This window comes from Falco naumanni, chromosome Z (assembly GCF_017639655.2).
Source record: "Falco naumanni isolate bFalNau1 chromosome Z, bFalNau1.pat, whole genome shotgun sequence".
In the NCBI taxonomy this organism is placed as follows: Eukaryota; Metazoa; Chordata; class Aves; order Falconiformes; family Falconidae; genus Falco; species Falco naumanni.
Genome location: NC_054080.1, coordinates 58,292,998 through 58,314,026, shown reverse-complemented (window position 1 = coordinate 58,314,026; position 21,029 = coordinate 58,292,998). Strand labels below are relative to the sequence as shown.

At 43.9% G+C, this 21,029-nt stretch overlaps 1 protein-coding gene across 1 annotated transcript; it reads right to left on the bottom strand.

The window, feature by feature from the left end:
- Positions 1-12,360: 12,360 nt before the first annotated feature.
- TMEM174 (transmembrane protein 174) lies at positions 12,361-14,402 on the bottom strand. The gene is made up of 2 exons (XM_040579016.1): positions 13,756-14,402; positions 12,361-12,785 (listed from the first exon to the last, which is right to left on the bottom strand). Exons 1-2 carry the CDS (start codon positions 14,385-14,387, stop codon positions 12,686-12,688), a joined length of 732 nt encoding a protein of 243 aa, XP_040434950.1. The 5' UTR covers positions 14,388-14,402; the 3' UTR covers positions 12,361-12,685.
- Positions 14,403-21,029: the final 6,627 nt, after the last annotated feature.

The following is a 21,029-nucleotide window of genomic DNA, read 5'->3' as shown; positions in this document are numbered from 1 at the left end:
TTCTCTATTGCTCAATCTTTTAATTTAGATTTTTCTTTGAGAGATGGGGAGACGGGAGAAACCAGGGATATATAAATATCAATTTCCACACAGACAACAGTAATTTCAGTGAAGTCCTTTCTATTTGCTATCTTGTAACAGATACATTATTTCTGCTGTCACAATTAAAGTCTTGTAGAAAATGAGCCACTTCTGGACTGGCTGGCATGTTGTATCTTTTATCTTTTCCTTAGACTAACATTATATCAGCACCATAGTGGTGCAAGGAGTTGGGGAGGAGGTCTGCTCTACAGCCACTGCAACATGATGTAGCGCAGCTGAAAAACAACTTTGACACTCTTAGTCCAGCTGTAGCATCATGGGTGAACTGTTTGAATATTTACTCAGCTTTTCAAACAGCTTGTTCATCCTTCCATGCTGCCTCTGCTACATGATTGCCAGTACCCAAGGTGACTAGCTCTAGCCTCACTGGGACTTCTGCCTCTTGTATTGCAGGCACAGCAGCGCAGTAGATCCCAGCAATCTGGGCAGGGTGTTTATGATCTCAGATCCCTTTGGTGCACTGGGAAACATCAACCTCATACTGCCCATCTGCAAATAATGCTGTCACAACTTTACTCTTGTGTGAGGTATGAGAGCATGTTCCCAGCAGAGGAGGCATAGGGAAATTAGCTCATTCTGCACAGTCACTACACAGTTCCTGCAGACCTTTCCCCCCTCCCATACCACCCCCTCCAATGGTCCTTTTATGAATACATCATGAGCAAATGGGTGTAACTCTTCTAGACACTGTGCAGAGAACAGCCTTTAAAAACTCAAGTGTTAATACACCAGACAGAATCAATGGTTTACACGAATGCAGAGATTAACAACATTGGGAACACTGCATACTGGAGTACGGAAAGGAAGGCTGTTCCCTAGGAAGTTAAAAAATCCATTTCATTCATATATTTTATAGCCTAAATGGTCACAGGTGACTAATGACTTCTGAATTAATAATTTTTTGAGTACCCAGCTGTAACACCTTAAAGCTATTGTGTTTTTCAGAGTGTTATTAGGCATTTTCTGACAATTGGGTTGCTTTTAGGCAAAGGTACTCAAAAAGCAGATGCATCTAAAATTAGTGTTAGAAGACAGACAGCAAAAAGGGGGCGAGGCTTGTTAGAATTTGCTCGAGAGTAGGTGATGTTGAAGGGGGAGGGAAGGTTTTGTGCAGCAGGAAACAAGCCAGCCAGGCAATTACAAAGAAACTAAAATAAACAGTTTCAAGAGAACTTTTTAACCTGTTTGGACCTATTTTCTCCTGCCGTTGTCGCCAGCCAGCATCTGTACACCCAGGGGTAACTTACTTCCCATACGGTGCAGCATCTAGTGCAGTGGAGCTTTAGTCCCTGTGCTTCCAAGTCAGAAGCACACAGCAAGACGTGCTTAACCTAAGGCTGGTTGTGGCTGGAGTAGCAGAGTAGATCCCTGGCGAAGCAGAAGCAAACATGACTCCACCTGCAGTATCAAGAGCTGTTCTCGGACACAGCGATGAAGTCTTAGAGCAGATCCAAAGGACAAGACAGCAGAGGATGGCCATCCTTGCCTTTGTGGCATTTATGTGTCAGGTCGGACCCACTGGTGGGTGTCAGCACCTGTCTCACTGTGTGTGGGAGCCAGTCACATTTTCTTCTGCTTTGGACACCACACAGATGCCTGATCAGGAGCTGGAGGGTAATTATTCCCTAAAAAGCTCTCAACTCACATACATGTTAAAGCGTGAAGTTTTTGGCAGAGTTTTGGTGCCACTGCCTCTCCTCTCTCTCTTCTACCCTCCACAAGTGATAATGCAGCAGAGGTCTGATATTGGCTAGGCTAAAACTGACCAATAACACCTGATAGGACCTTGGAGGTTAGAAATTTGGCATCATCCCTGCAGGTTACCAGTTACTGTTGACAGATGGTGTCCAGTGGGTCTGCCAGCCTTCCCTGCAGCAGAGGAGCAGACACCCTGTCTTCCAATCTGGAGCACCAGCCTGGCTCCCTCCAGGTGTCTTGGGTTCAAGGTTTGCAGCTGCCTCCTACACTACCGACTCAGTCCCTTTAAATCCTTTTTCCAAAGCTTCCATAGCTCCTGGTTCTAAAGGACGCCATCCACATAAGACAGCTTCAAGGCTCTTCTGCTTGAAATTCTTGCCTGTCCTTTTCTGCCATTTCCTTTAATCCAGTGGCTGCACCTTCCATAACCCCTAGCAGCAGACGTTTGCCCTTTGAGACCCTCCTTCCACCCCAGTGCATCCAGCACCTGTGATGCTCCTAAGCTCTCAGTGTGTTCCAGCGGTCTGTACTCCCACTGCTGAGGGAGAACCCCCTGCACAAATGGCACTCTGGGCCAAAGGCTACCTCAGAAAGTCTTGGCTACTCAGCTGGTAGCCTTGTTAGCTGTGACAAAATTCTGCATATTCATATCTGCATACATCAAATGTGCACATCACTATTTTGTCTAAACAGCGACACCTCCTGATACACGAGCTGCAGCTGTGTCAGTGGGTTACTGCTCCAATAAAGTTGTTGTTGTTGTTACACACAGTAAATGGCCTCCCGAGAGCCACCCTTAACAAGAACCATGTCTGCTCCTGCGTTTCATTCAGTGCCAAGCATGCTGTCAGCACTTAACAGCTATTAATAATAACAGAAGGAATTACAAAGCTTCATGGGATAGAATAAAGCCTGCTTAAAGGCAGCTCTTTGAGGGCTGTTCTACTTCGCTTGTGTTCATACATCCAAACTGGATCAATTTAAGATGATAAAGTTAAAATTACCAACATAATGTAATTCCGAGTTTGAAGCTTTGCCAGACATTAACTGCTAAGATTATTTCTATATAACAAAGTGCACTTTCTAAAGGAACATGTACTTCAGCTGTTAACTTTTTGCTGGGGGAAACAGTTGTGCTGGTGAAAATTCAAATTCACTGTTTATTCATGCATTAATTATGAATTGTTTATAAAAGCAGCAAAGTTTTCTGCTTTGGCCATTTTCTGGCAGCTATTTGATTAGAACTGGTTTGAAGAGTTCATCATATTCTTCAGCTCCTATAGCTGGTTGGTAAATGGTAACAAGTATCCGCTATGAAGATAATTATTTTTCAGATCTATTGGGCCAATCTGGCATAAATGGGGACAAGGGACTTTATTTTAAATGGTTGCACCTAGGGAAGCACAGCTGAATTTATTCCGCTATTGCAGGTAATGTGCATCTTAGAAGCTTTCACAGAGGACTGAAAAACATATTCATGTATGAAACATGAAAGGCAGTGTGTAATGTTCCACTTTTGAAACGGACAGATTTCCTTCAGTCCTCTGTGGCAGGTCAGGCAAAGTTAGCCAAACTGGTGAGAGGCAAGAGAGATCAGTAACTTAAAATTCTGCTGTTCAGGGGCATCAAATCAGGATTAGATGACTTTGTAGTAAATGGAGGATGGAAAATATACCTGCAAGATACAAATTCTGAAATATTTTTATTATACAATGTATCACAGTTCCTATTGAAATGTATGAAAATGATTTATGCACTCATAAACAATGAACAATAACATCAACTTCTGAAAAATACCAGTGGATGCTTTTTCCCTAGTATTTCCATTCTTGTTTTTCACCCTTCAGTGACTTAATACAGCTATGTGTTAACAGGTTAAATCAAGATATGTGTATTTTAGTCATGCCCGCATGTGCAAATCAAAACAAAGTACATACACTCATGCACCCCAAGATGCTCTAAATGGGTACGTGACTCGACTCTGCAATCACACAGTTTTCTGTCCTCATTACTTGTACCGTGCATGTAGCTTGACTAAAATATGTGTCCCAGTGCAGCAGAGAAGCATACAAGCAGGGATCTTGTTCTGTGTTTGGGATTCTGTTATCTCTACGCCTTTGACAGCAAGTTGTTCAGACTATACTCTTTCTTTTGTATTTCCATATACTGTTGAAATAATAGCAAAAAATAATAGCCAAATGAAAATAGTTATAGTCAGTTCTGTTTGCTGGATGTATAAAAGCACATGATTAATCTGGCAATAACAACATTTTTGTAGGTTGTTTTATGGGGTCTAAGAAAAATCTCTGATTTACATTGCTCTGTGGCAGTTTAATGGTGTTGCTTGTTACAAAAAATTGAAGGACTAACTGTTCCCAACACCAATATAAGCAACTAAATGCCAGACAAAATGAGCCTGAATTCATTAAGTTACACCTGCACCAACAATACTTAGGCTGATACTCATTCTGTGCTGATGATATTACAAGTGAATTATTATCCAGTTAGATCACAAGCCCAGCTTTGATTAGGCAGGCATGTTTATTCACATTAAGGTTTCATTATTTGTTTGGAAGTAGGGTCATAGTTTTGCAGCTCATTTGGATTTGATTTTTTTTTTTTTTTTTTACTAAACAGATGGAGGAAAGCTTGCTTTTTATGAAAATAACAGGAAGGTAACATAAAATACTTGAACATGTAACGTAAAACTGAAATAGCTTAGTAATGCTACCCTATGGGTCACCACCTCCTGGTCTGTACGGCTAAGAAAACATTAAAGATTAACACATTTGTTGCTTGATTTTGATGAACCATCAATGTTAAGTGCAACACACAGAGCATGGGCTAAGAAAGTAGAAGCATTTAAAACAGGTAGCATAATGTGTAAAAGGAGTTGATTTTTTCCCCCTTAGCTATTACCTGGTTTTTATTTTTCTACCATGTTGGATCTTATTCTTTCTTCTTGACTTTTTCCTACCTTCCATTAAAAGCTAGGAAAAATCCAAATCCTAATTTTAACTTGGAGCTTAAACAATTTATGAAGGGGCTTGTGCAGTTGCCTACCACAGCAGGAGCTGTGCAAATCTTTTCCACTTTGATGCTCCCAGTGATGCAGTCTCTCATCAATTGCTGCATTAGTCCCGTTCCCACTGACACATCCCTACAGTCAGTGATTTTAAGCAAGTTATTCTGCTCTTTGAGTGTGGGTACTGGCGTTCATGTGTATCTTTGTTTGCATATTTTTGTGCTTTGCACATCTATCTTGCAGCTTTTTCGAATATAATGGAATTTATTCAGAAATGCAGCTCTAGGAGAGAATCTCAAATGTTTTTTGTTGGAAGAGTTAAGAAATTATTTTTGACTGAAACATTGCTTAGGAAAGTGTTCACTTGCATGATTTGGTGGGGTGAAGAGCTCCCTATATTTTTCTCTCTCTATTACTGATTTGTTATGCTTGCTCTATTTTTCTTGCCTTTCCTTTTCATTATAGAAGTATAAGAATAGAAGCCATCCTCCACAGGCATTCCTGCAATTCTCCATCTTTCTATCTTTCCACTTTTCTGGGCATTTATGCCTTTGCCCTGTGGCTCTCTTGAAGCTGGGTAGAATTTTGTGTCACTACAGTTAAGGGAAGGATTTGCAGATGTGATTCGTACCACAGCTTCTTCTCTATGTTCTTTCCTGTTCTTTCCAAGCCTATCCAGGTTTTAACAGGCTGAAAAAAACCATAAACACACAAGAAGCATTAGACTTTTCATACTACTGTCTTTACTCACTCTATCAAGAATTCTGTGCCTCACAAGATTTGATAGATACAAATAAAGGCCACATTCAAGGATCTTAAAACACAAGAATAAAGTCCATACATGATGTGATCAATTTGTAAAGATGAAGCATGTGTATATCTGCACAGCTTTTGCAGGCACAACTGTGCTTATTCTGTGAAAAAAGGCATCTGGTCAAAACCCAATCCTGATGCAAAGGTGCTCTGTGCCCCTGTGGCAGCACAGTGCTGCCTATGGGTGTCCTGATCGGTTCCTGTCCAGCCAGCTTGGAAGGCAGGAGGAGAAAGCACATATGTGTCTGCAAAGGACCAAAAAGACACAGAAGGCTGTAACAATGCAGAGCATTGGCACATCATGAAACACTCAGGTACCTCTGATTTTAAGGACAAAATCAGGGGAAGTGGAATATATAAGCCTTATTTGGGCAAATATGGTTAAAATAATATTTATTTTCCCTTACTATTTTATCAGGATTTAGTAAAACCACAGTCCCAATGAATTATGTATGTACCAATTTGACTTCACTGTTTACAATAATCCATCTTTTTCTGTCCCCTTCCACAGAAGATTTTCCAGGGAACTGTTGCTTTTTGGCAAAAATCCTGTTGCACATCTACAGTTCTGAAGAGATTAATTTCTGCCGAAGTCTTATTAGTTAGTTTTCCTCCCTCTCTTAAGATGGCATAAGCTGTGTGAAGCCAACTGATTATCTAAATAATGTGGCTTTTGAAAAAGATAATAAAACAATTATCATAATGCATGCACTATAGTATCTGCTCTCCTGCTCTACATAAATGACAAAGGTGGCATGCTAAATGGTGAAAAAGAAGTGACCACAGGTGACAAAAGCAGCAAAGAAGTGCAAACTGCAGCTTTCTCAAGCTGCCAGCTTTTGCCAGGCCTCCCTGTGAGGCAGCACTGTCTGAGCCGACCAGAGTCATGTGTGGCAGGTGCCTGGGAACACAAGGCTGTGACAAGCCAATGATGCCTTGAATGCTGGCGTGGCCTGTTGCTGGCTGGGTCTGGGCTGCAAAGCAGCAGAAAAACAATAAAGGTACCTCAAGCATGGAAGCTACCACCAGTTTCATGGTTACAAGCTTAAAATGCATGCCTATTTCTTTTTTGGCAGTCACCTACTCAGACTGCATAATGTTCAGTATTTTCTTAAGTATGTCTTCAGGCTGACAAAGCCTGAACCTTTACCTTAAAGCTAAGCTCTTGACAGTACTCACTGAACCATAAGTAAAGAGGAAGCTGCAGCTACACAAAACATGAAAATACCAGGCCATATACCCAGGGCTGTTAAATAGCATGCCCTGTTCACTAAGTAGCAAGCACAGCATCTTACATATAGTGTGATGATTCACCCTCAGAAATAAACAAAAACCATCCACTATCTTTTTAAAAAATCTGACACAATATAACCCAAGCAGGAGAGCAATAATGCCATCCCAGGATTTTATAGAAGATGTACAGCAGCTCCCCTGCTACAGCATGTCCCATCGTGTTTGCTAAATAGCGTGTGTAGCTGCAATCAATTGTTCATTAGAGTTGCCACACATGGCACAGATACAAGCAAACATGGCATTACTGATTTCTCCTTGACCCTGTGCTGTTATGACATACGGGGTGAAGTTCAGGAGGGCATTTTCTGACCGATCACATGAACTAAAAAGCCATTTTTGGCTGTTCCCTATGGAAAAACACCGTCGCTCTGCAAATGTTATTCAGGAAGACATAGGCCTGCTACGTCTCTAAATTAGACACAATGTAACTTTGGAGGTGTCGACACCGCCCTGACACCTCTCAAAGTCACCTCCATCAGTACCGGGAGAGGCTCTGCCATGGGCTCGCTGGTGTCAGGATGCGGAGGCAAGACTCTCACGTAGGTCCACAAGGGTATGCTTCCACACATGTAACCCCGGCAGCTGCTGCAAGTCACCCTACGCCTGTAGGGCAACGAGTGTTTCTGGATCAGGCACCCTGGAAGAGGCTCTCCCCACAGTCCTCACTTGCCCTGCGAGGCTTCGCATCGCATCACAAGCATGAGCCGAGCAACAGAAAACACACCCTAGGAGAGCAACTTGTGTATGCCAAGTGTTAATCGGCGTTCAGTCCACAGTCGGACACACAGCCCTGCACCTGCACCCCCCCCCACCCCCCCACCCCCCCCCCCAGCACGGGCGCTGGGCTCCCCGCACCTGCTGTTTCACTTTGCAGACCCGCTCCCGCTGAGCAGTGCTGCTCAGCTGATGCAGACACCGCCCGCGAGGACCCCACCTGTCCGTGCTGTGCGCGTCTCTGCCAGACGCGCTGGTGCACACTGGGGAATGGGGCAGCAACAGCAATGTTCGGCACGTCCTGCTGACGTCTATTCGCTCTGACAGCTAAAGTGGAGCCAATAATGATACTTGCAGCAGGCACAGATTATTCTCCACGCTGTATACAAACAGCATGCCCTAGTTCTTCTCAGATGACCCCTGGACCTCCCCCTGCTCCTTCAGGCAGAGAGAAGCCTGTCCCATTAGGTCACAGGGATGATGAGGAGGAGGGGGAGGAAGGTGCATGTGAGTGCACTGTGCAGCAGCTCTCCCCAAGCTGAAGTCCCTCCAGATGTCCGTCTCTCCTGTGAGGGTGGGGATACTCGGTTCTTCAGTGGTTTCGCTGGATCTTTCACCACCGGTTTTTTTTCCCCTTAAGGCAGCTCCCAGCGGTGCGGGAGCTCAGCCTGCTTTTTAATGGCATCTTTACTGTCCGTCGTAAGGGAGAAAAGCCTCAGCGCTCCCAGCTCAAAACCAGGTGGCGCACAACGAGGCAGCACGTTACCGCGTACCGGCTCCGCAGCCTTGCCACCTGCCGGGCCAGCGGGGACACGCCACGGCCACACGGCCGAGCGGACGGGGGCCCAGCGGCGCCTGCGGGATACCGCGCCGCGCTGCGGCTGCCGCCGGCGGCACAGCAGCTCCACGGGACGGGGCGCGCCCGGAGCGGCTCCGCCCCGGCCCCGGCCCCGGCCCGGCCCCTGCCCCCGCCCCCGGCCCGGCCCGGCCCCACCGGGTGGCTCCGGGCCACCGCGGCGCCCCCTGGCGGCGGCGGGCGGCAGGACGTGGGGGGCCGGGCCTGGGCCGGGCGAGCGCTGCGGGCGCTGGCGGGGTGAGCCCGCGGGTCGGGGGCGGCCGGCCCCGGGGGGATTCAGGGCGCGGAGCAGAGCCCCCGAGCATCCCGCGGGGCCCCGCGCCGAAGGCTGCCCTGTGTGCAAACAGGGCTCTCTGGAAAGGAACAAGCCCTACTTACGGGTTTATTTTTTCCCCGAGACCTCAATTTTCTAAATCCCGGTTCAGTTTAAAAATAACGCTTTGAAGAGTTTCACCACTACTGCTTTTGAACACCCACTCGTACAGGCGTTCCGCTCGAGTATGTGTGCAGGACCTGGCACAGGAGCACCAGTGGCAGAAACTGGTACCTCTGGTGGAATCGGGCTTTCGTGAGAAGATGCTGCACACCAGAGCACTGGCTCGTACGGTCCTGTACTTCCTCACAGATTTGGCAGCACGAGGTTAAAAAACAGACTTCAGATTTAGATTTTATCTGAGAAGCAATTCGCATCCTGCAGCTGCATTTGGCATGTGGCATTTAGTGTTTCTAAATAGCTCCTCAATCTTAGAGCACCCCTGTGCAGAATTTTTACTGCTACGAACAGGTTGTGCTCAGCTTCGTATCAATAGACACGTCTCCACCAACTTTATATGTTAACCATCTTATGGTCAAAATCTTACCAATGGAATCATATTAGAAAAAATCCCAGTAACTCATTCAGTGTTACATAGTTGAATACTTGCACACAACAGCCTGCCACCAAGGCTAGAAGTCTGGATGCATCTAACTATAATAAAGCATCATTCTGCAGGTCTGCAGTAGCATTGCAGGCAATGTGGGAGAAGGTAATTTTGTTTAAAGAGCAGTAGTTTAAACGAAAAGTGGATTGAGCAAAATCTCAAATAAATCTTCCAGGTGCTCTAAGGTGTTAAATCAGTATAATCTAGCAGAGCTCTGCCAGTTCACCTTGGTTGAAGGTCTGGCCAAATAGGTTTGTTCTTTCACTCATCATAGGGCAGAAAGAGGTCATAAAGCTGAGACGTGAATTAATGTGATGGTTAAATCACTGAGCATCCAGTAACAAAAGAAAAAAAACAACCCTAATGATGAAAGATTTGTTAAAATAGAAAAAAGGATGGAAGAAGATGGAAGGAAGAGGAGGAAGAAAAAACTTTCATAGCCTATTGCTGTACTCTTAAAAACAATAATCAGCAATCAGTATATCAAGGAAATGTCATCAGACTGGAGGTTCCCAAGATACCTGTGCAACGCGAAAAAACTTCTATAGAATTCAGGCAGAATTCATCTGACAGGTCAAGATAATTTTAATACATAGTTATTTAACTTTATTTATACAGCCTTTTCTCTAAAAAGAAACCCAGGGCTCTTTCAACAAATTTAATGTCTACAGAAGTAAACTTTAAAACCAGTATGGAATTCACAGTGCAACTTTCTGGATTTCTCATATTTAGTCTGACAGTACGATTTGATGTCATAAAAATAAAGCTATTATTACCCCATAAAACATGCTTACGCCATGTATTGGGGGGGGGGGGGGGGGGCGGAGGGAGGGGGGGCAGCAGTGGTGGGATGAGAAGCAGCAAAAGTCTGTGGTTTCTTGGTTTCTAACCAAAGGAATTTTCTTCTTGTGGGGGAGGGTGACTGGGTAGAAATTTTGACCCTGGTCCTGCAATTGGATCCATCAAGCCTGACCTCTGTGTTCCTGCAGTGCTTGCTGGTGTGAGCAGAACTATGTGCTAAGTGCAGGGATCTGTCCAAGTGGAACTAACTGGGGATTTGGGACCTTCCAGTTTCCTGCTGTGAAGGGAGGATGAGTTCACCTCCGTTTAAATTCTGGAAGAGGAGCAAGAGATTTCCATAAGAGAAAGCTGCATTTATTTTTAGACCTTCTGTTCTCGCACTGAATCCCGTAGAGATCACGCTGAACAAAAAAGTGCTTGCCTTTCTCCAGCTACACCTCTACCTGCTAACATCAGGCCATTCCTGCTGAAAATCAGCATGCCACATATTTCTTTAGTGAGAAGAACCTGGCACACAGCTTGTAGTCACTGACCAGTAGCTGCTGCTGCAGTTGCTAACCCACATCTGAGTCTGTTTGAATGCTGTGTCCCAAATACAACCTCTGTCAGTGTCATGTCCATCACTGTGGAGCACCATGGTTGTCTTGTGTCCCTCCGCAAATGCTTTCTTTCTTGGTGCCCTCTAAGTATATAAGACAAGGAGGTCGGTGTGCATCTGCAGCTCTATGCAACTGAACAATGTTCTGAATGCATGTCTGCATCCAGAGCTATGTGTCCTGATTGCTAGTGAGGCTGCATGGACACTCGGTGACTTCCAGCTGCCAGGTGTATCCTGTACCACCTGCCTGTGCTCAACACCAGGCTTCTCCAGCCCTCGGGAATGAGATCAATGAGGTTGATGACAACTGGCAGGAGCTGAGACAGCTGTGTTGGCAAGTAAGAGAAAGTTCATGCATTCCGTAATGGACACCAGCTTTTAGCTCTGCTATTCCAGACCAGGACACTGACCCACAGGCACACCATCAGCACACTGCTTGGTTACTTTGGACAGTGACCATGGCCCTCTAGATCATTTTGCATGGTGCCTGCTCCAGCAGGTGTGGGCTGAGAACAGCTTCTACTTTGAGCCCTTCGAGGGAGATGATAGGCAAAACTGATGGGATCTTGCATGGGGAGGTATTGACTTCTTCAGCTGTGTCAGGGCATCAGGGTGTTTCTGGGCACACTCAAAAGCAGAACTTGAAGCATAGGTGCAAATACAAAACAAAAATGAAAAGATTCATGGCATTCTCATTGCTCTGGGGTTTATGCAGTACCTGAGTAAAGGTTTCTGGGACCTCCATCCTGGATTGCCAGATTTTGGAGCTTATGCACCTCATCCTTTGTTAGATATGGCTGTAAATACAGTTGTGGATACATCTGGAATCATGCTGATCTTGAAAGTTGAAACTGAACAAGAAAGTTCACTGCAACCCATAGTTGTCTGGATACTCTGGAGGAACCTAATGCCCAAGTTGTGTGCCTAGGACCCACATTCAACCAAGAAGGGACCTCAGGAGGGGTTCCACCACAGGTCTCCCATAGAGTGAGGGTGCAGCAGGGAAAAGCTGTGATTGTCGAAGCCTTTAAAACTGGTAGGATCACATGCCTCTGTCGACATTCCAGAAAGGTTCCATTTTCTTCAGGGACATTAACCTAGTAGTTGTTAGGACTCCTGGTGGAAGACGGTGTTTTACATCCCATCAGGGGGGGAAGGGAACTGAATTTGATGCAAACAGGATCTCTCAGAGGTCTCTGTAAAACTGGGCAGTGGTCACTATTTGTATTTTCTCTGCTTTGGGATGCTCTGGTTCAAGCAGGGCACTCCAAAAATGCCCACAGGACCATGTGGTACAGGTGAACAAAGCAGAAGAAGTCTGATCTGTTGACTGGAGTTGCTAATAAATGTGCTAGTCTAAGGAATCAGAAAGAATGAAAATATCACAGGCATTTTCATGGATTAGACACTTGAACACTTCTGAAGTTTTCCAAGCAATCAAGAGGGAAAATACATCAAGAATACATCAAGTGCTTTCTAATAATGCCGAATGTCCAGCAGCAATCACGACCTTCCACAAGCATCTTGTGCATTCACAGTTCACACTGGTTTCAGCAAGTCTGAAAATCGGGCTTCTTTTTTGGCAACTCTAATATGGGTTTAGATCCTTGGGTTTATAGCTTTGGTATTAGTAGTTTTGGCATCAAATAATTAATAGCTCTGCTATTAAACTGCATAGCAAAAGGCTAATGAATTTTGAGGCAGAAATATAAGGGATTGGTTATATATCTTCAGTGATACTAAACTGTGTATCAGTAACAAGACCTTGCTCACATTCACTTATCACGCAAGTGTTTAAAGAAAAAGATTCTTGGGATTAAAAAGCTGGTGTCTCTTATAATTGTCATCTGTTGTCTGTGGTTATTTTATGAAGACAGTGGGTATAGTTCCTCATAACGTGGAGGTGACAAGTCATCACAGGCATAGACTTCCAGCAGTTCTGGTTCATCAGAACTGTCATCTGACCTGAAAATAGGAAGGTGAGTGGGCACAAGAAGAATTTAGCAAACACAAGACATGCAAGTAACCTCAGTGCTGCATTCTGTCAGCCTTATCTGAGCAAAGCACTTCCCGACTTCTTCAGAAATGCTACAAGATGAAGTTTTACTGTGATTCAACCATTTGCTGTGTTCTTTTCATGAGGTATAGAAGTGTCAGGAGGTGACCTTTGTTTTCGTGCTGCCTATGCCTGTCACACATGTTGCTGAAGACAATGGGTCAGTCAGCAGTTTTTCAAACAGACTTTCATAAATGAACTAAAAGTGACGTGTTCTAAGAAGGATATAATGCTAATTTCTATAATTAGAATATTTTTCCTTAGAGGAAAGAACTATAGAAAATTATTTTGATTAAAGCAGTTTCGTACTGCTCTGTAATAGCAGTGATCTTACTTATGCCCCAAAACCAGGAAAAAATTAAGGGCTGGAAGGTTGCTACAGTGCAAAAGCAGTGTGTTGTGACCAGGCATAATCAGGAGGTAAAGCATCTGGTACCAAACTGATTCTTGCATTGTTGTAAAAATGCTGTTTGTGCGCTGACTCGTGTGTTGTGATTGTGTTTGAGTGGAAGCCTGTGGGCTGTACATATGATAACCTTCTGGTCAACAGCCTAAAGGTAGTAATATAAGCATACACCACCACCCCTCACCCCGCCCAGGCAGGAGCATATATGCTAATATCTTAAAAAATAACATGAGATTTAGTAGATTGAATATTGAAAGGGATTCGTAAATTAATTTAATTTGGATAAAAATGCTTTCCAGAAAAATTATGACTCCATAGCCTTCACTCAAGAAATACTCCTAACAAAGACAAAAAATATGTCTGAAGAAGGGTAACACCCTGGACTAGCTTTTGTTTCCTTTGAAACCATACAAAGCACTTAAAATACTCAGAAGCCTCTGTTCAAACACACTAAGGCATTTCAGAAGATGTACCTCTGATACCTGGTATTCTCTGCAGGATAAGTAGTGTAGTTCTCATCTCCAGTAAAAGCTGGATTATCCAGGGGGTAGGCAGGGCAGAAGTGAGAGGAGCCCGGAGTGGGAATCGGTGAGGTGCTGGAGGAAGCAGCACCGCAGCAGCTGAGTACCGGGTGAAGGTAGCCAGGACTCACAGCAATGCCTTCCTGGGGTGGGTATGGCGGAGGGATGTACTGTACCACCGTGGCACCGTGAAAAGTTATAGGCTGGTTAATGCCGGTGAAGACAAAGGACTGTCCGCTGGTGGTCTGGTCAAGGTCTGATGTATTTTCCTCTCTTTCTTTACAGGGCTTGCATGTAAGCATGTTAAATTTACAAACAGCAATCAGAATAAAAGTTACTCCAACAGACAGCAGAATAGGCCCTAGTAACTGAGTCCACTCCAGGTGAGTAATGCCGTCGTATTTTATCCATCCCATCACAGTGAAAGTGATCCCCACCAGTCCCAAAAACACACCTGAAAAGAGCAAAGTGGCACCAGCTTTATCCCCATCTGACACCAGGGCATCGGATCTGTTTGGCTGATAAGGAGTGACAGAAAAGACATTCAAGGAGAAATCTTCTACATTGTTGTTGTTCTGCTCCATTACTGAGTGTAATGTATCTTCTGCCTCAAGAGAAAGGGAGCTTGTAAGGGACTTGGCAGAGCTTTGAAAGTCAAAGGTTCAAGTTAGTTACACAAGAACTGTGTGTGTGTATGGTTAACAGAGTCCATCATGTGAAAGAATAAACTTTGCTTAGAAGAATAAAGGTCTGAGAAGTGAAGCCTGAAGTGATCACTCAAGACTCCTTGAATTGCCACTGTTGCTTCCAAAATGGCTTCATCCTTGCCTGGCTGCTTATCTCTTTGTTTTTCCTCTTCTTTAATTTGGCACCCACAGATACTTCCTCGCTGTGCCCATGCCAGATGGGAGAGAAAGGAAGCTGCAGCCACCGCAGCTTTTCCTAGGCCCCCTGCCAGCTGACGCATCCAACATATGGACAGCATACGTTTAGTCAACAGCAATGTGGCGACTCTCGCTGTCCTTTGGCCACCACATCCAGCTCCATTTTCTGCAGGAAAATGTGTGGCCATTGCTGGGAGTGCTTTGCAGTGCTCTGAAGTGTGACATTTATAGCCATGCCTGGACCCCTGTTGCAGCTTGTTCTGCCGCCCAGAGCTTCCGTGGTTTAAAAAGTATCAAAGTAGGTTTTCTGATACTTTGCCAAGGGGGAGCAGTAGGTGGGTGGGAGGGTAAGCGGCAACAGGGTGGTGAGTGCTGAACAGCTTGGGAGAGCTGCTGGTTGTGGGAGAAGTTATTTCAAGCCAGCCAAAGCTTTCCAGCTGTTTGAAGGTAGCATAACTGCTCTGTAATTTCCCCTTAATTATGGACATTTTTTGTTGTGGGGTCTCCACCCCTTCCTTAAAGTTTACACTGAATGAAGCCCACATACACTGAATAGCACACTACTGCAGACATGAGAAAGCATCTTCCGTAATCTTAAACCTGGTGAAGTGAGGGATCTTACACTGTACTCAGAAGTACCTAGAATGTTTTTTTACATCACAATGAATCGGTCTGTTGAACATATGTCCCATATATTAAACAGACAGATTAACTGAATGTTGAGATCTTCTCTCTCCTAACAGTTTCAGACTAAAGTAACTGCTGCCAGAGGGTTCTGGTAGAATGCCTGTGTAATTCCTTAAGGAGGAAAAATCTCCCAACTACTCGATCTGTTTTGACTAGCATAGCAGGGGAGTACACGCAGGACAGAGATTACTACTCGGGTGGTAGAACATATAGTGCTATTTCCTGCTACCAGCAGCTCTGGGGAAGCAAGCTTATCCTCAGATTTGTAAGATAAAAATAGCTCTAGAACTAGAAAATCCACCTTTCAGACTGCTTCTTCAAAATCAGTAAAGGTGCCTTTTTAGTCTACTGTGCGTTCCTTCATAGCACAATGTGTGACAACAGCTCACTTCTGAAAGGGGCTGCTCACCAAATTTGGCACCTTTAGCTGAAGCATCAACTGCTGCTGAATGCAATTGCAGATGTGTTTTTCTCATTTGTTAGCAGATAGACCTTGAGGGATTATTAGTGGTGGACTCCTTCAAAAAACATCTGGGAAGTTTCCGAAGTCAGTATTATGTGTTTTCTATCACCAAGGGTGCCAACAAATTCTCTAACCAGCCTTTCCCACAGCACCAAGTCTAGTCAGGACAGTCTGCACCACTTGAGCAAAGTGTTAGGGCTTGCAATGCAGTGGGTTCCTATGACGACAACTACATCAGAAAGTGCTGAAATACTAGATAAGCTGTCCTTATATTAGTAATTATAGCTAAAATCTAAGTCACCTTTAGCCTTGTATTTGGTAAACTGAATGGAATGACTTGTGTTACTGCTCCCCGCAAGTCAGGTTTTTCCATACCATGAATCACTCTTGTCACTGAATGCTGAATCTTCCAGGCTTTCCAACATCCTTTTGAAAGCAGCACTATATCACAATAGCTGGGTAACTAATGGTATGTACAGATGTAGTATCACCTTCCTCCCCTCATTCATTCAAGAACTCTGCAACTGCTATTTGCAACAAGCTTGTGCTGGAGTGCTTCCTTGGTCCTACACAATGGTCCTTAGATGCTGGCTGGAGTCAGAGTTTTCCAAATTGGGTGTTGCATCATCCCACGGCTGATGCTCTTTGCCTCTGGCCTAGGACATGACTTCATGGCTGTTAAGCAAGCCCGCAGCAGAGCTGGAGAATACAGGTGGTTTCTTCCAAGGCTACTTGTCTCTTGAACTTTGAAAATGGGATGGAAAACACTTTCTGTTTGGTGCAGCAGGATCTAAATTAAAATTACACCTTTCCCTGTAAACTGCCCCTCTTTGTAAGATACAATTTATTCTAAGCCTCCCAAGATTTCTCCCATTATTTCCAGACACGGTGGCAATGTTGCATTCAGGCAATCTTAAGAGATCACTGGATCACATTGAGTTTTTAAGGCCAGTACTTTTCTTTGCCAAGTAAGTGTACGCTCTGGGAACTCACTTAAACATGCTGATTTACTAAATGCATCCCCTTTTACCTGAAATAACTCTTAAACAGAGGAAAATACATTTGTGAAACCTTAAGGAATTGGTCAGAGCAAGGTTTTCAGAATGGGTGCCGTTTTGAGATCTCACTACAGTTTTGCTCCCATCTATTTCAGTGACCTTACCCCTGAACACAAGTGCTTCTTTGCTTTCTGTTCCTCTACACAATTTTCTGTCACCAATGCAGTCTTCCCCTGCAGTACTTGCTGTCGGAAGCAGGTTTCCTGCAAGGCTCTGCACCTCCTCAGTTCTCTAACCTGTTTCAAGAGTCATCCTGGTAAACACTGACAGGCCTACACTTAATCCTTTTCTCCTGTCCTTCTGCTATTTATTTTTACATAGTTGTTCACATTATCAGCCTGTTGTAGTGAAGTTTTATTTTCTTACATGCCTATAATATAGTCAGGGACTCAGTCATAGAACATGCAAAAGATGTTGCATAAAAGAAAATTATACCATGCTATCACATACTGATTGGCTTTAAAAAGAGTAGGTACAAGGTATACTCCATATTGAAACATTCAGTTGAAGGAAGATTAAGGAGTCAATGATTTGACTAAGAGAGACTTTTTCCTAGAGAAAGGCAACTGTACATGGCAACTCCAGTGGAAAACATGCATTACGTGTGTAAGAGTAGAACCTAAATAACCACCACAAGTGGGCCTTGCACTCCTGCCCTGTACCAGCACAGTGCCAGCCTCAAAGCGTAAATAAGCTGTGAGGAGCAGGTTCAGCCAGCTGCCTGCAACTGCATCTGCCTGCAAGGTAGTTTTGTATGCTCCCAGGAAATGTTGTCTTGTGAGCAGGCACACCAAATTGAAGGTATTCCCATACCTAATGATCCACATACACACGTGTGATAGAGGAAGGAGCACCATGCTAGATGAAGGTTGACATGTTCCCTGCAGAAATGTGGAGATATTGACAAAAATGTCTGCCTGGACACAGAAGTGCTCCACGAACCATGACTCTGAAGAGGCAGGATAGAAAAGGGATAGATGGATACAGCGCTACTAACCACAAGGGCCAAGGATGGGGTGGGTGCAACCCAGCAAGTGCTGCTGTCCTAAAACCAGCATCATTGCAGAGATCTGTGCAATCTCAAGTTTTTCAGATGAGTTAGCTTTCTATTTATTTTTAGCTCCTGGTGATGCAAGAAGAAAGACTTCTGCCAGAGAAGAGGTATCCATTTATATTTTAGTAAATCCTTCTCATATCCAAAGGATTGCAGTGTTGCAGTTAGAAGCAGAGCAATGTCAGTGCAGGCAGCAAGGAAGAGAGACTTTACCTTCACTTACAAAGGATAAGCAATCCTTACCTCCCACTTTGCCTGTTTAAGTAAGTGTGAATCAGTAACCAACTTGATTTGCGCCCTAGCATTTGTATGTCAAGCACTTAAGCTAACCTTAGGGCAGAAAGGGGGTTATAGCACCATTAGTGTGACAGTAAAGTATCTCACTTCCTCAATAAAAATGCTATTCTGTATTATTTTAAGCTACTTTTATAGTTTTACAAGGTGTTGCTTCCTTTCTAATACAGACATTTCACCCCTACTCCCCACATCAAAAATTCCTCCCACTAATGCTGTTCGACCAGTGGTAGCCTTCAGTGTGGAGGCAGATCTGCTAGCCTCTTATATTTTCTGACCTTGCTGAAACAGATTTTGACAGCACAGTAAGCAAATACTGTTGCCCTGGCTATGTTAGCTCTCTCTGTGCAGAGCAGGTTACGGAAATGCAACCAGCACACCCACCAAGTTTTCAAGGAAAGATTCTCCAAGTCAGAAATGGGAGATACTAATACAGTCATAACTTGAACTATTTCTTAAGCATCTTATCAAAATGACACAGAGAGAAACAGTTTTCAATCCTCTTTTTCAGAGGTAAGTTAACACCTACCCTTCCCAGGAAATTCAGGTACTGACTCCAAAGAGTCAGGTCAGCAGCTCTCTAGAGCATGCTTTCCATGAAGACTGCTTTTTCAGAAATAAGGTGATCTGCACTGGAGACTCTGCAGTAGAAGATCAAAACACAATAACCTTGAAGAAAAACAAGATCATGTTTCAGTTCCAGAGGACTCAGCTTAGAGTCAACATACTTGATTTGTCTGGTCTCCTGGGTACATCTTGGGAACAACTGATTGAGCAAAGTGCAGGCAGCACAAAAGGTTAATACCTTTACAGTTAGCAATCAGACATGACTGTAGGTTTTTTTTTGAAGACGGTACCATATTTCAAGATTTATTTGTTTAGAGTAAATGCTTTTTGATGTTTAACCTTTTCAGCAAATGAGTGTTCACTTGTAATTCAAATAACAGAACAAACCCAACACTGATCTTTGCACAGGTAAAATACCCCAGCTTCTGTACTTGCTATATAACAGCATGATAAATCCAGAGATGGAAAGAAGCTTCTTTGACATGTGCAAGGCCTTGTAAGCATGAACCATGCAGGGCAGTGGGCACCACTGCTTCAGGTTACAAACAAAAGCTTAAAAAAAAATAATGAAAGAGATTGTACACCATAGCTTGGATTACAGAAGGCATTCAAGGAATAGCATCCTTGAAAAACTCACTAGGTAAAAAACACTTCAGAAAAGAGGACAAAATACCTGCTGGCTTTTGTGGATCCCCTTTCTTCATACAGACATTTCCCATGGCTGAGCCATGCCAGTTTAATCAGCTCCCACACACTAAATCCCTCTCTATGCTGTGTTTGCTCATTACTCTGCACGCTTAAACCCCTGAGCTCTGTTGATGGCTAAATATACCTCCCTTGACTGGCTGGTTTGTTTTTGTGTGCCTGCACAAAGAGCTGCCCTAGCATGACAGAGGGAACAACACAGATGTAGAATTAAATGGCCAAATGCAGGACCTGAACATCTCTCCGAAGAACTCTGCAGGTGAAAGGCATGGTCATAGAAAGATGACACAAGGCAATCACCTTTCCCCAGGCACAGGAAGGAACTTCAGTGCTTAATTCAAAGCTTGGCATTCTGCTGCAGCCAGGTTCCCTGAAATTCAGCATGGCAGAAGACTAAGTCAAGCTGTAGCTGAGGTCCCAGAGCACACAGGTGTTCAGAGACTCAGATGATTAAGACATAGATCGCTCTTGCAAGATGTTTTAACGCCAGTAAGTTCACCACGCTGAACCAAGCCCAAACGGTAGCTCTGCCACCTTCTGGTTTTGGACACAGCATCAGGTTCAGAGCAAGTTGTAAAGCATTAGACAGCAGCAACTCAGTTGCTGCTAATTGTCCTTACCTACTACAAGCAAATCGTTCAGTTTGGGAATGGGTGCAAACAATCACAAAGTCAAACTAAAGCCTGTTGTCACCCCATCGTGAAGGCAGGCAGCTACTGCTAACTTAGGGTTAGCGTAGGGACAGAGGAGCTGAGAGGGCTGTATTTCTGAAGGGTCTGTCAAGTTCTGTGTCAGTTAAAAATGCCTGTTGCATGGATTTCCGTGAAACTGCATCTCTTGCATTTGCTAGTAATGTCTGCACCTGGAAGATAACATCGCTGAGTGGCACTCACTCTCACAAAACAAGCTCTCCTTGTATAAACCATGAATGATGATATATAACAGTAGCTTAATCCCCCTGAAACAGTCATTGCCACAGTTAAACTGTTAGCCTATTAACTACCCTCAGTGCTGCCTTAGGGCTCTTAACTGCTGGCTAAAACTGATTTTCATAGGGATTATACTTACATAACGACCAGAGAGGGTCTAAATTAAGCTATGGAGTGTTTGTTACTAGGCAGACCAAAAAGTAACCATTTAAGTTCTCCACAATACACTTGGTCCCAATATTCAACACCCTATTTGTAATGCTCTCAGAGCACATATAAAGTCAGTAACTTTGCAAACAAGTATTTTCCATTAAAGTCATACAGAAATAAAACCACTTCCTAATTATTTCTTTTTTGAAGCTCCAAATGGATTTAAATAAAATAAGCAAAAAAAGTTGGTCTCTACTTAGCACCTCCCATTATATAAAGCACAACTAAAAATAGAAACTGAAGCTGTAATAGAAGATGAGCATTTAATATTCTTGCAGGGAACTGAATCCCTTCAGACTGCTGGCTCAGGAGACCAACATTACCTAATAATTCTTGAAACCCAGATTCATCATTTATGCTTTTTAATGAAAAATG

Excerpts from the sequence above, each read along its gene's own strand:
- TMEM174 (XM_040579016.1), bottom strand. The coding sequence starts at position 14,387 with ATGGAGCAGAACAACAACAATGTAGAAGATTTCTCCTTGAATGTCTTT. Across the intron at positions 12,786-13,755 it reads GAGAATACCAGGTATCAGAG|GTCAGATGACAGTTCTGATG; the intron begins GTACATCTTCTG and ends TCCTATTTTCAG.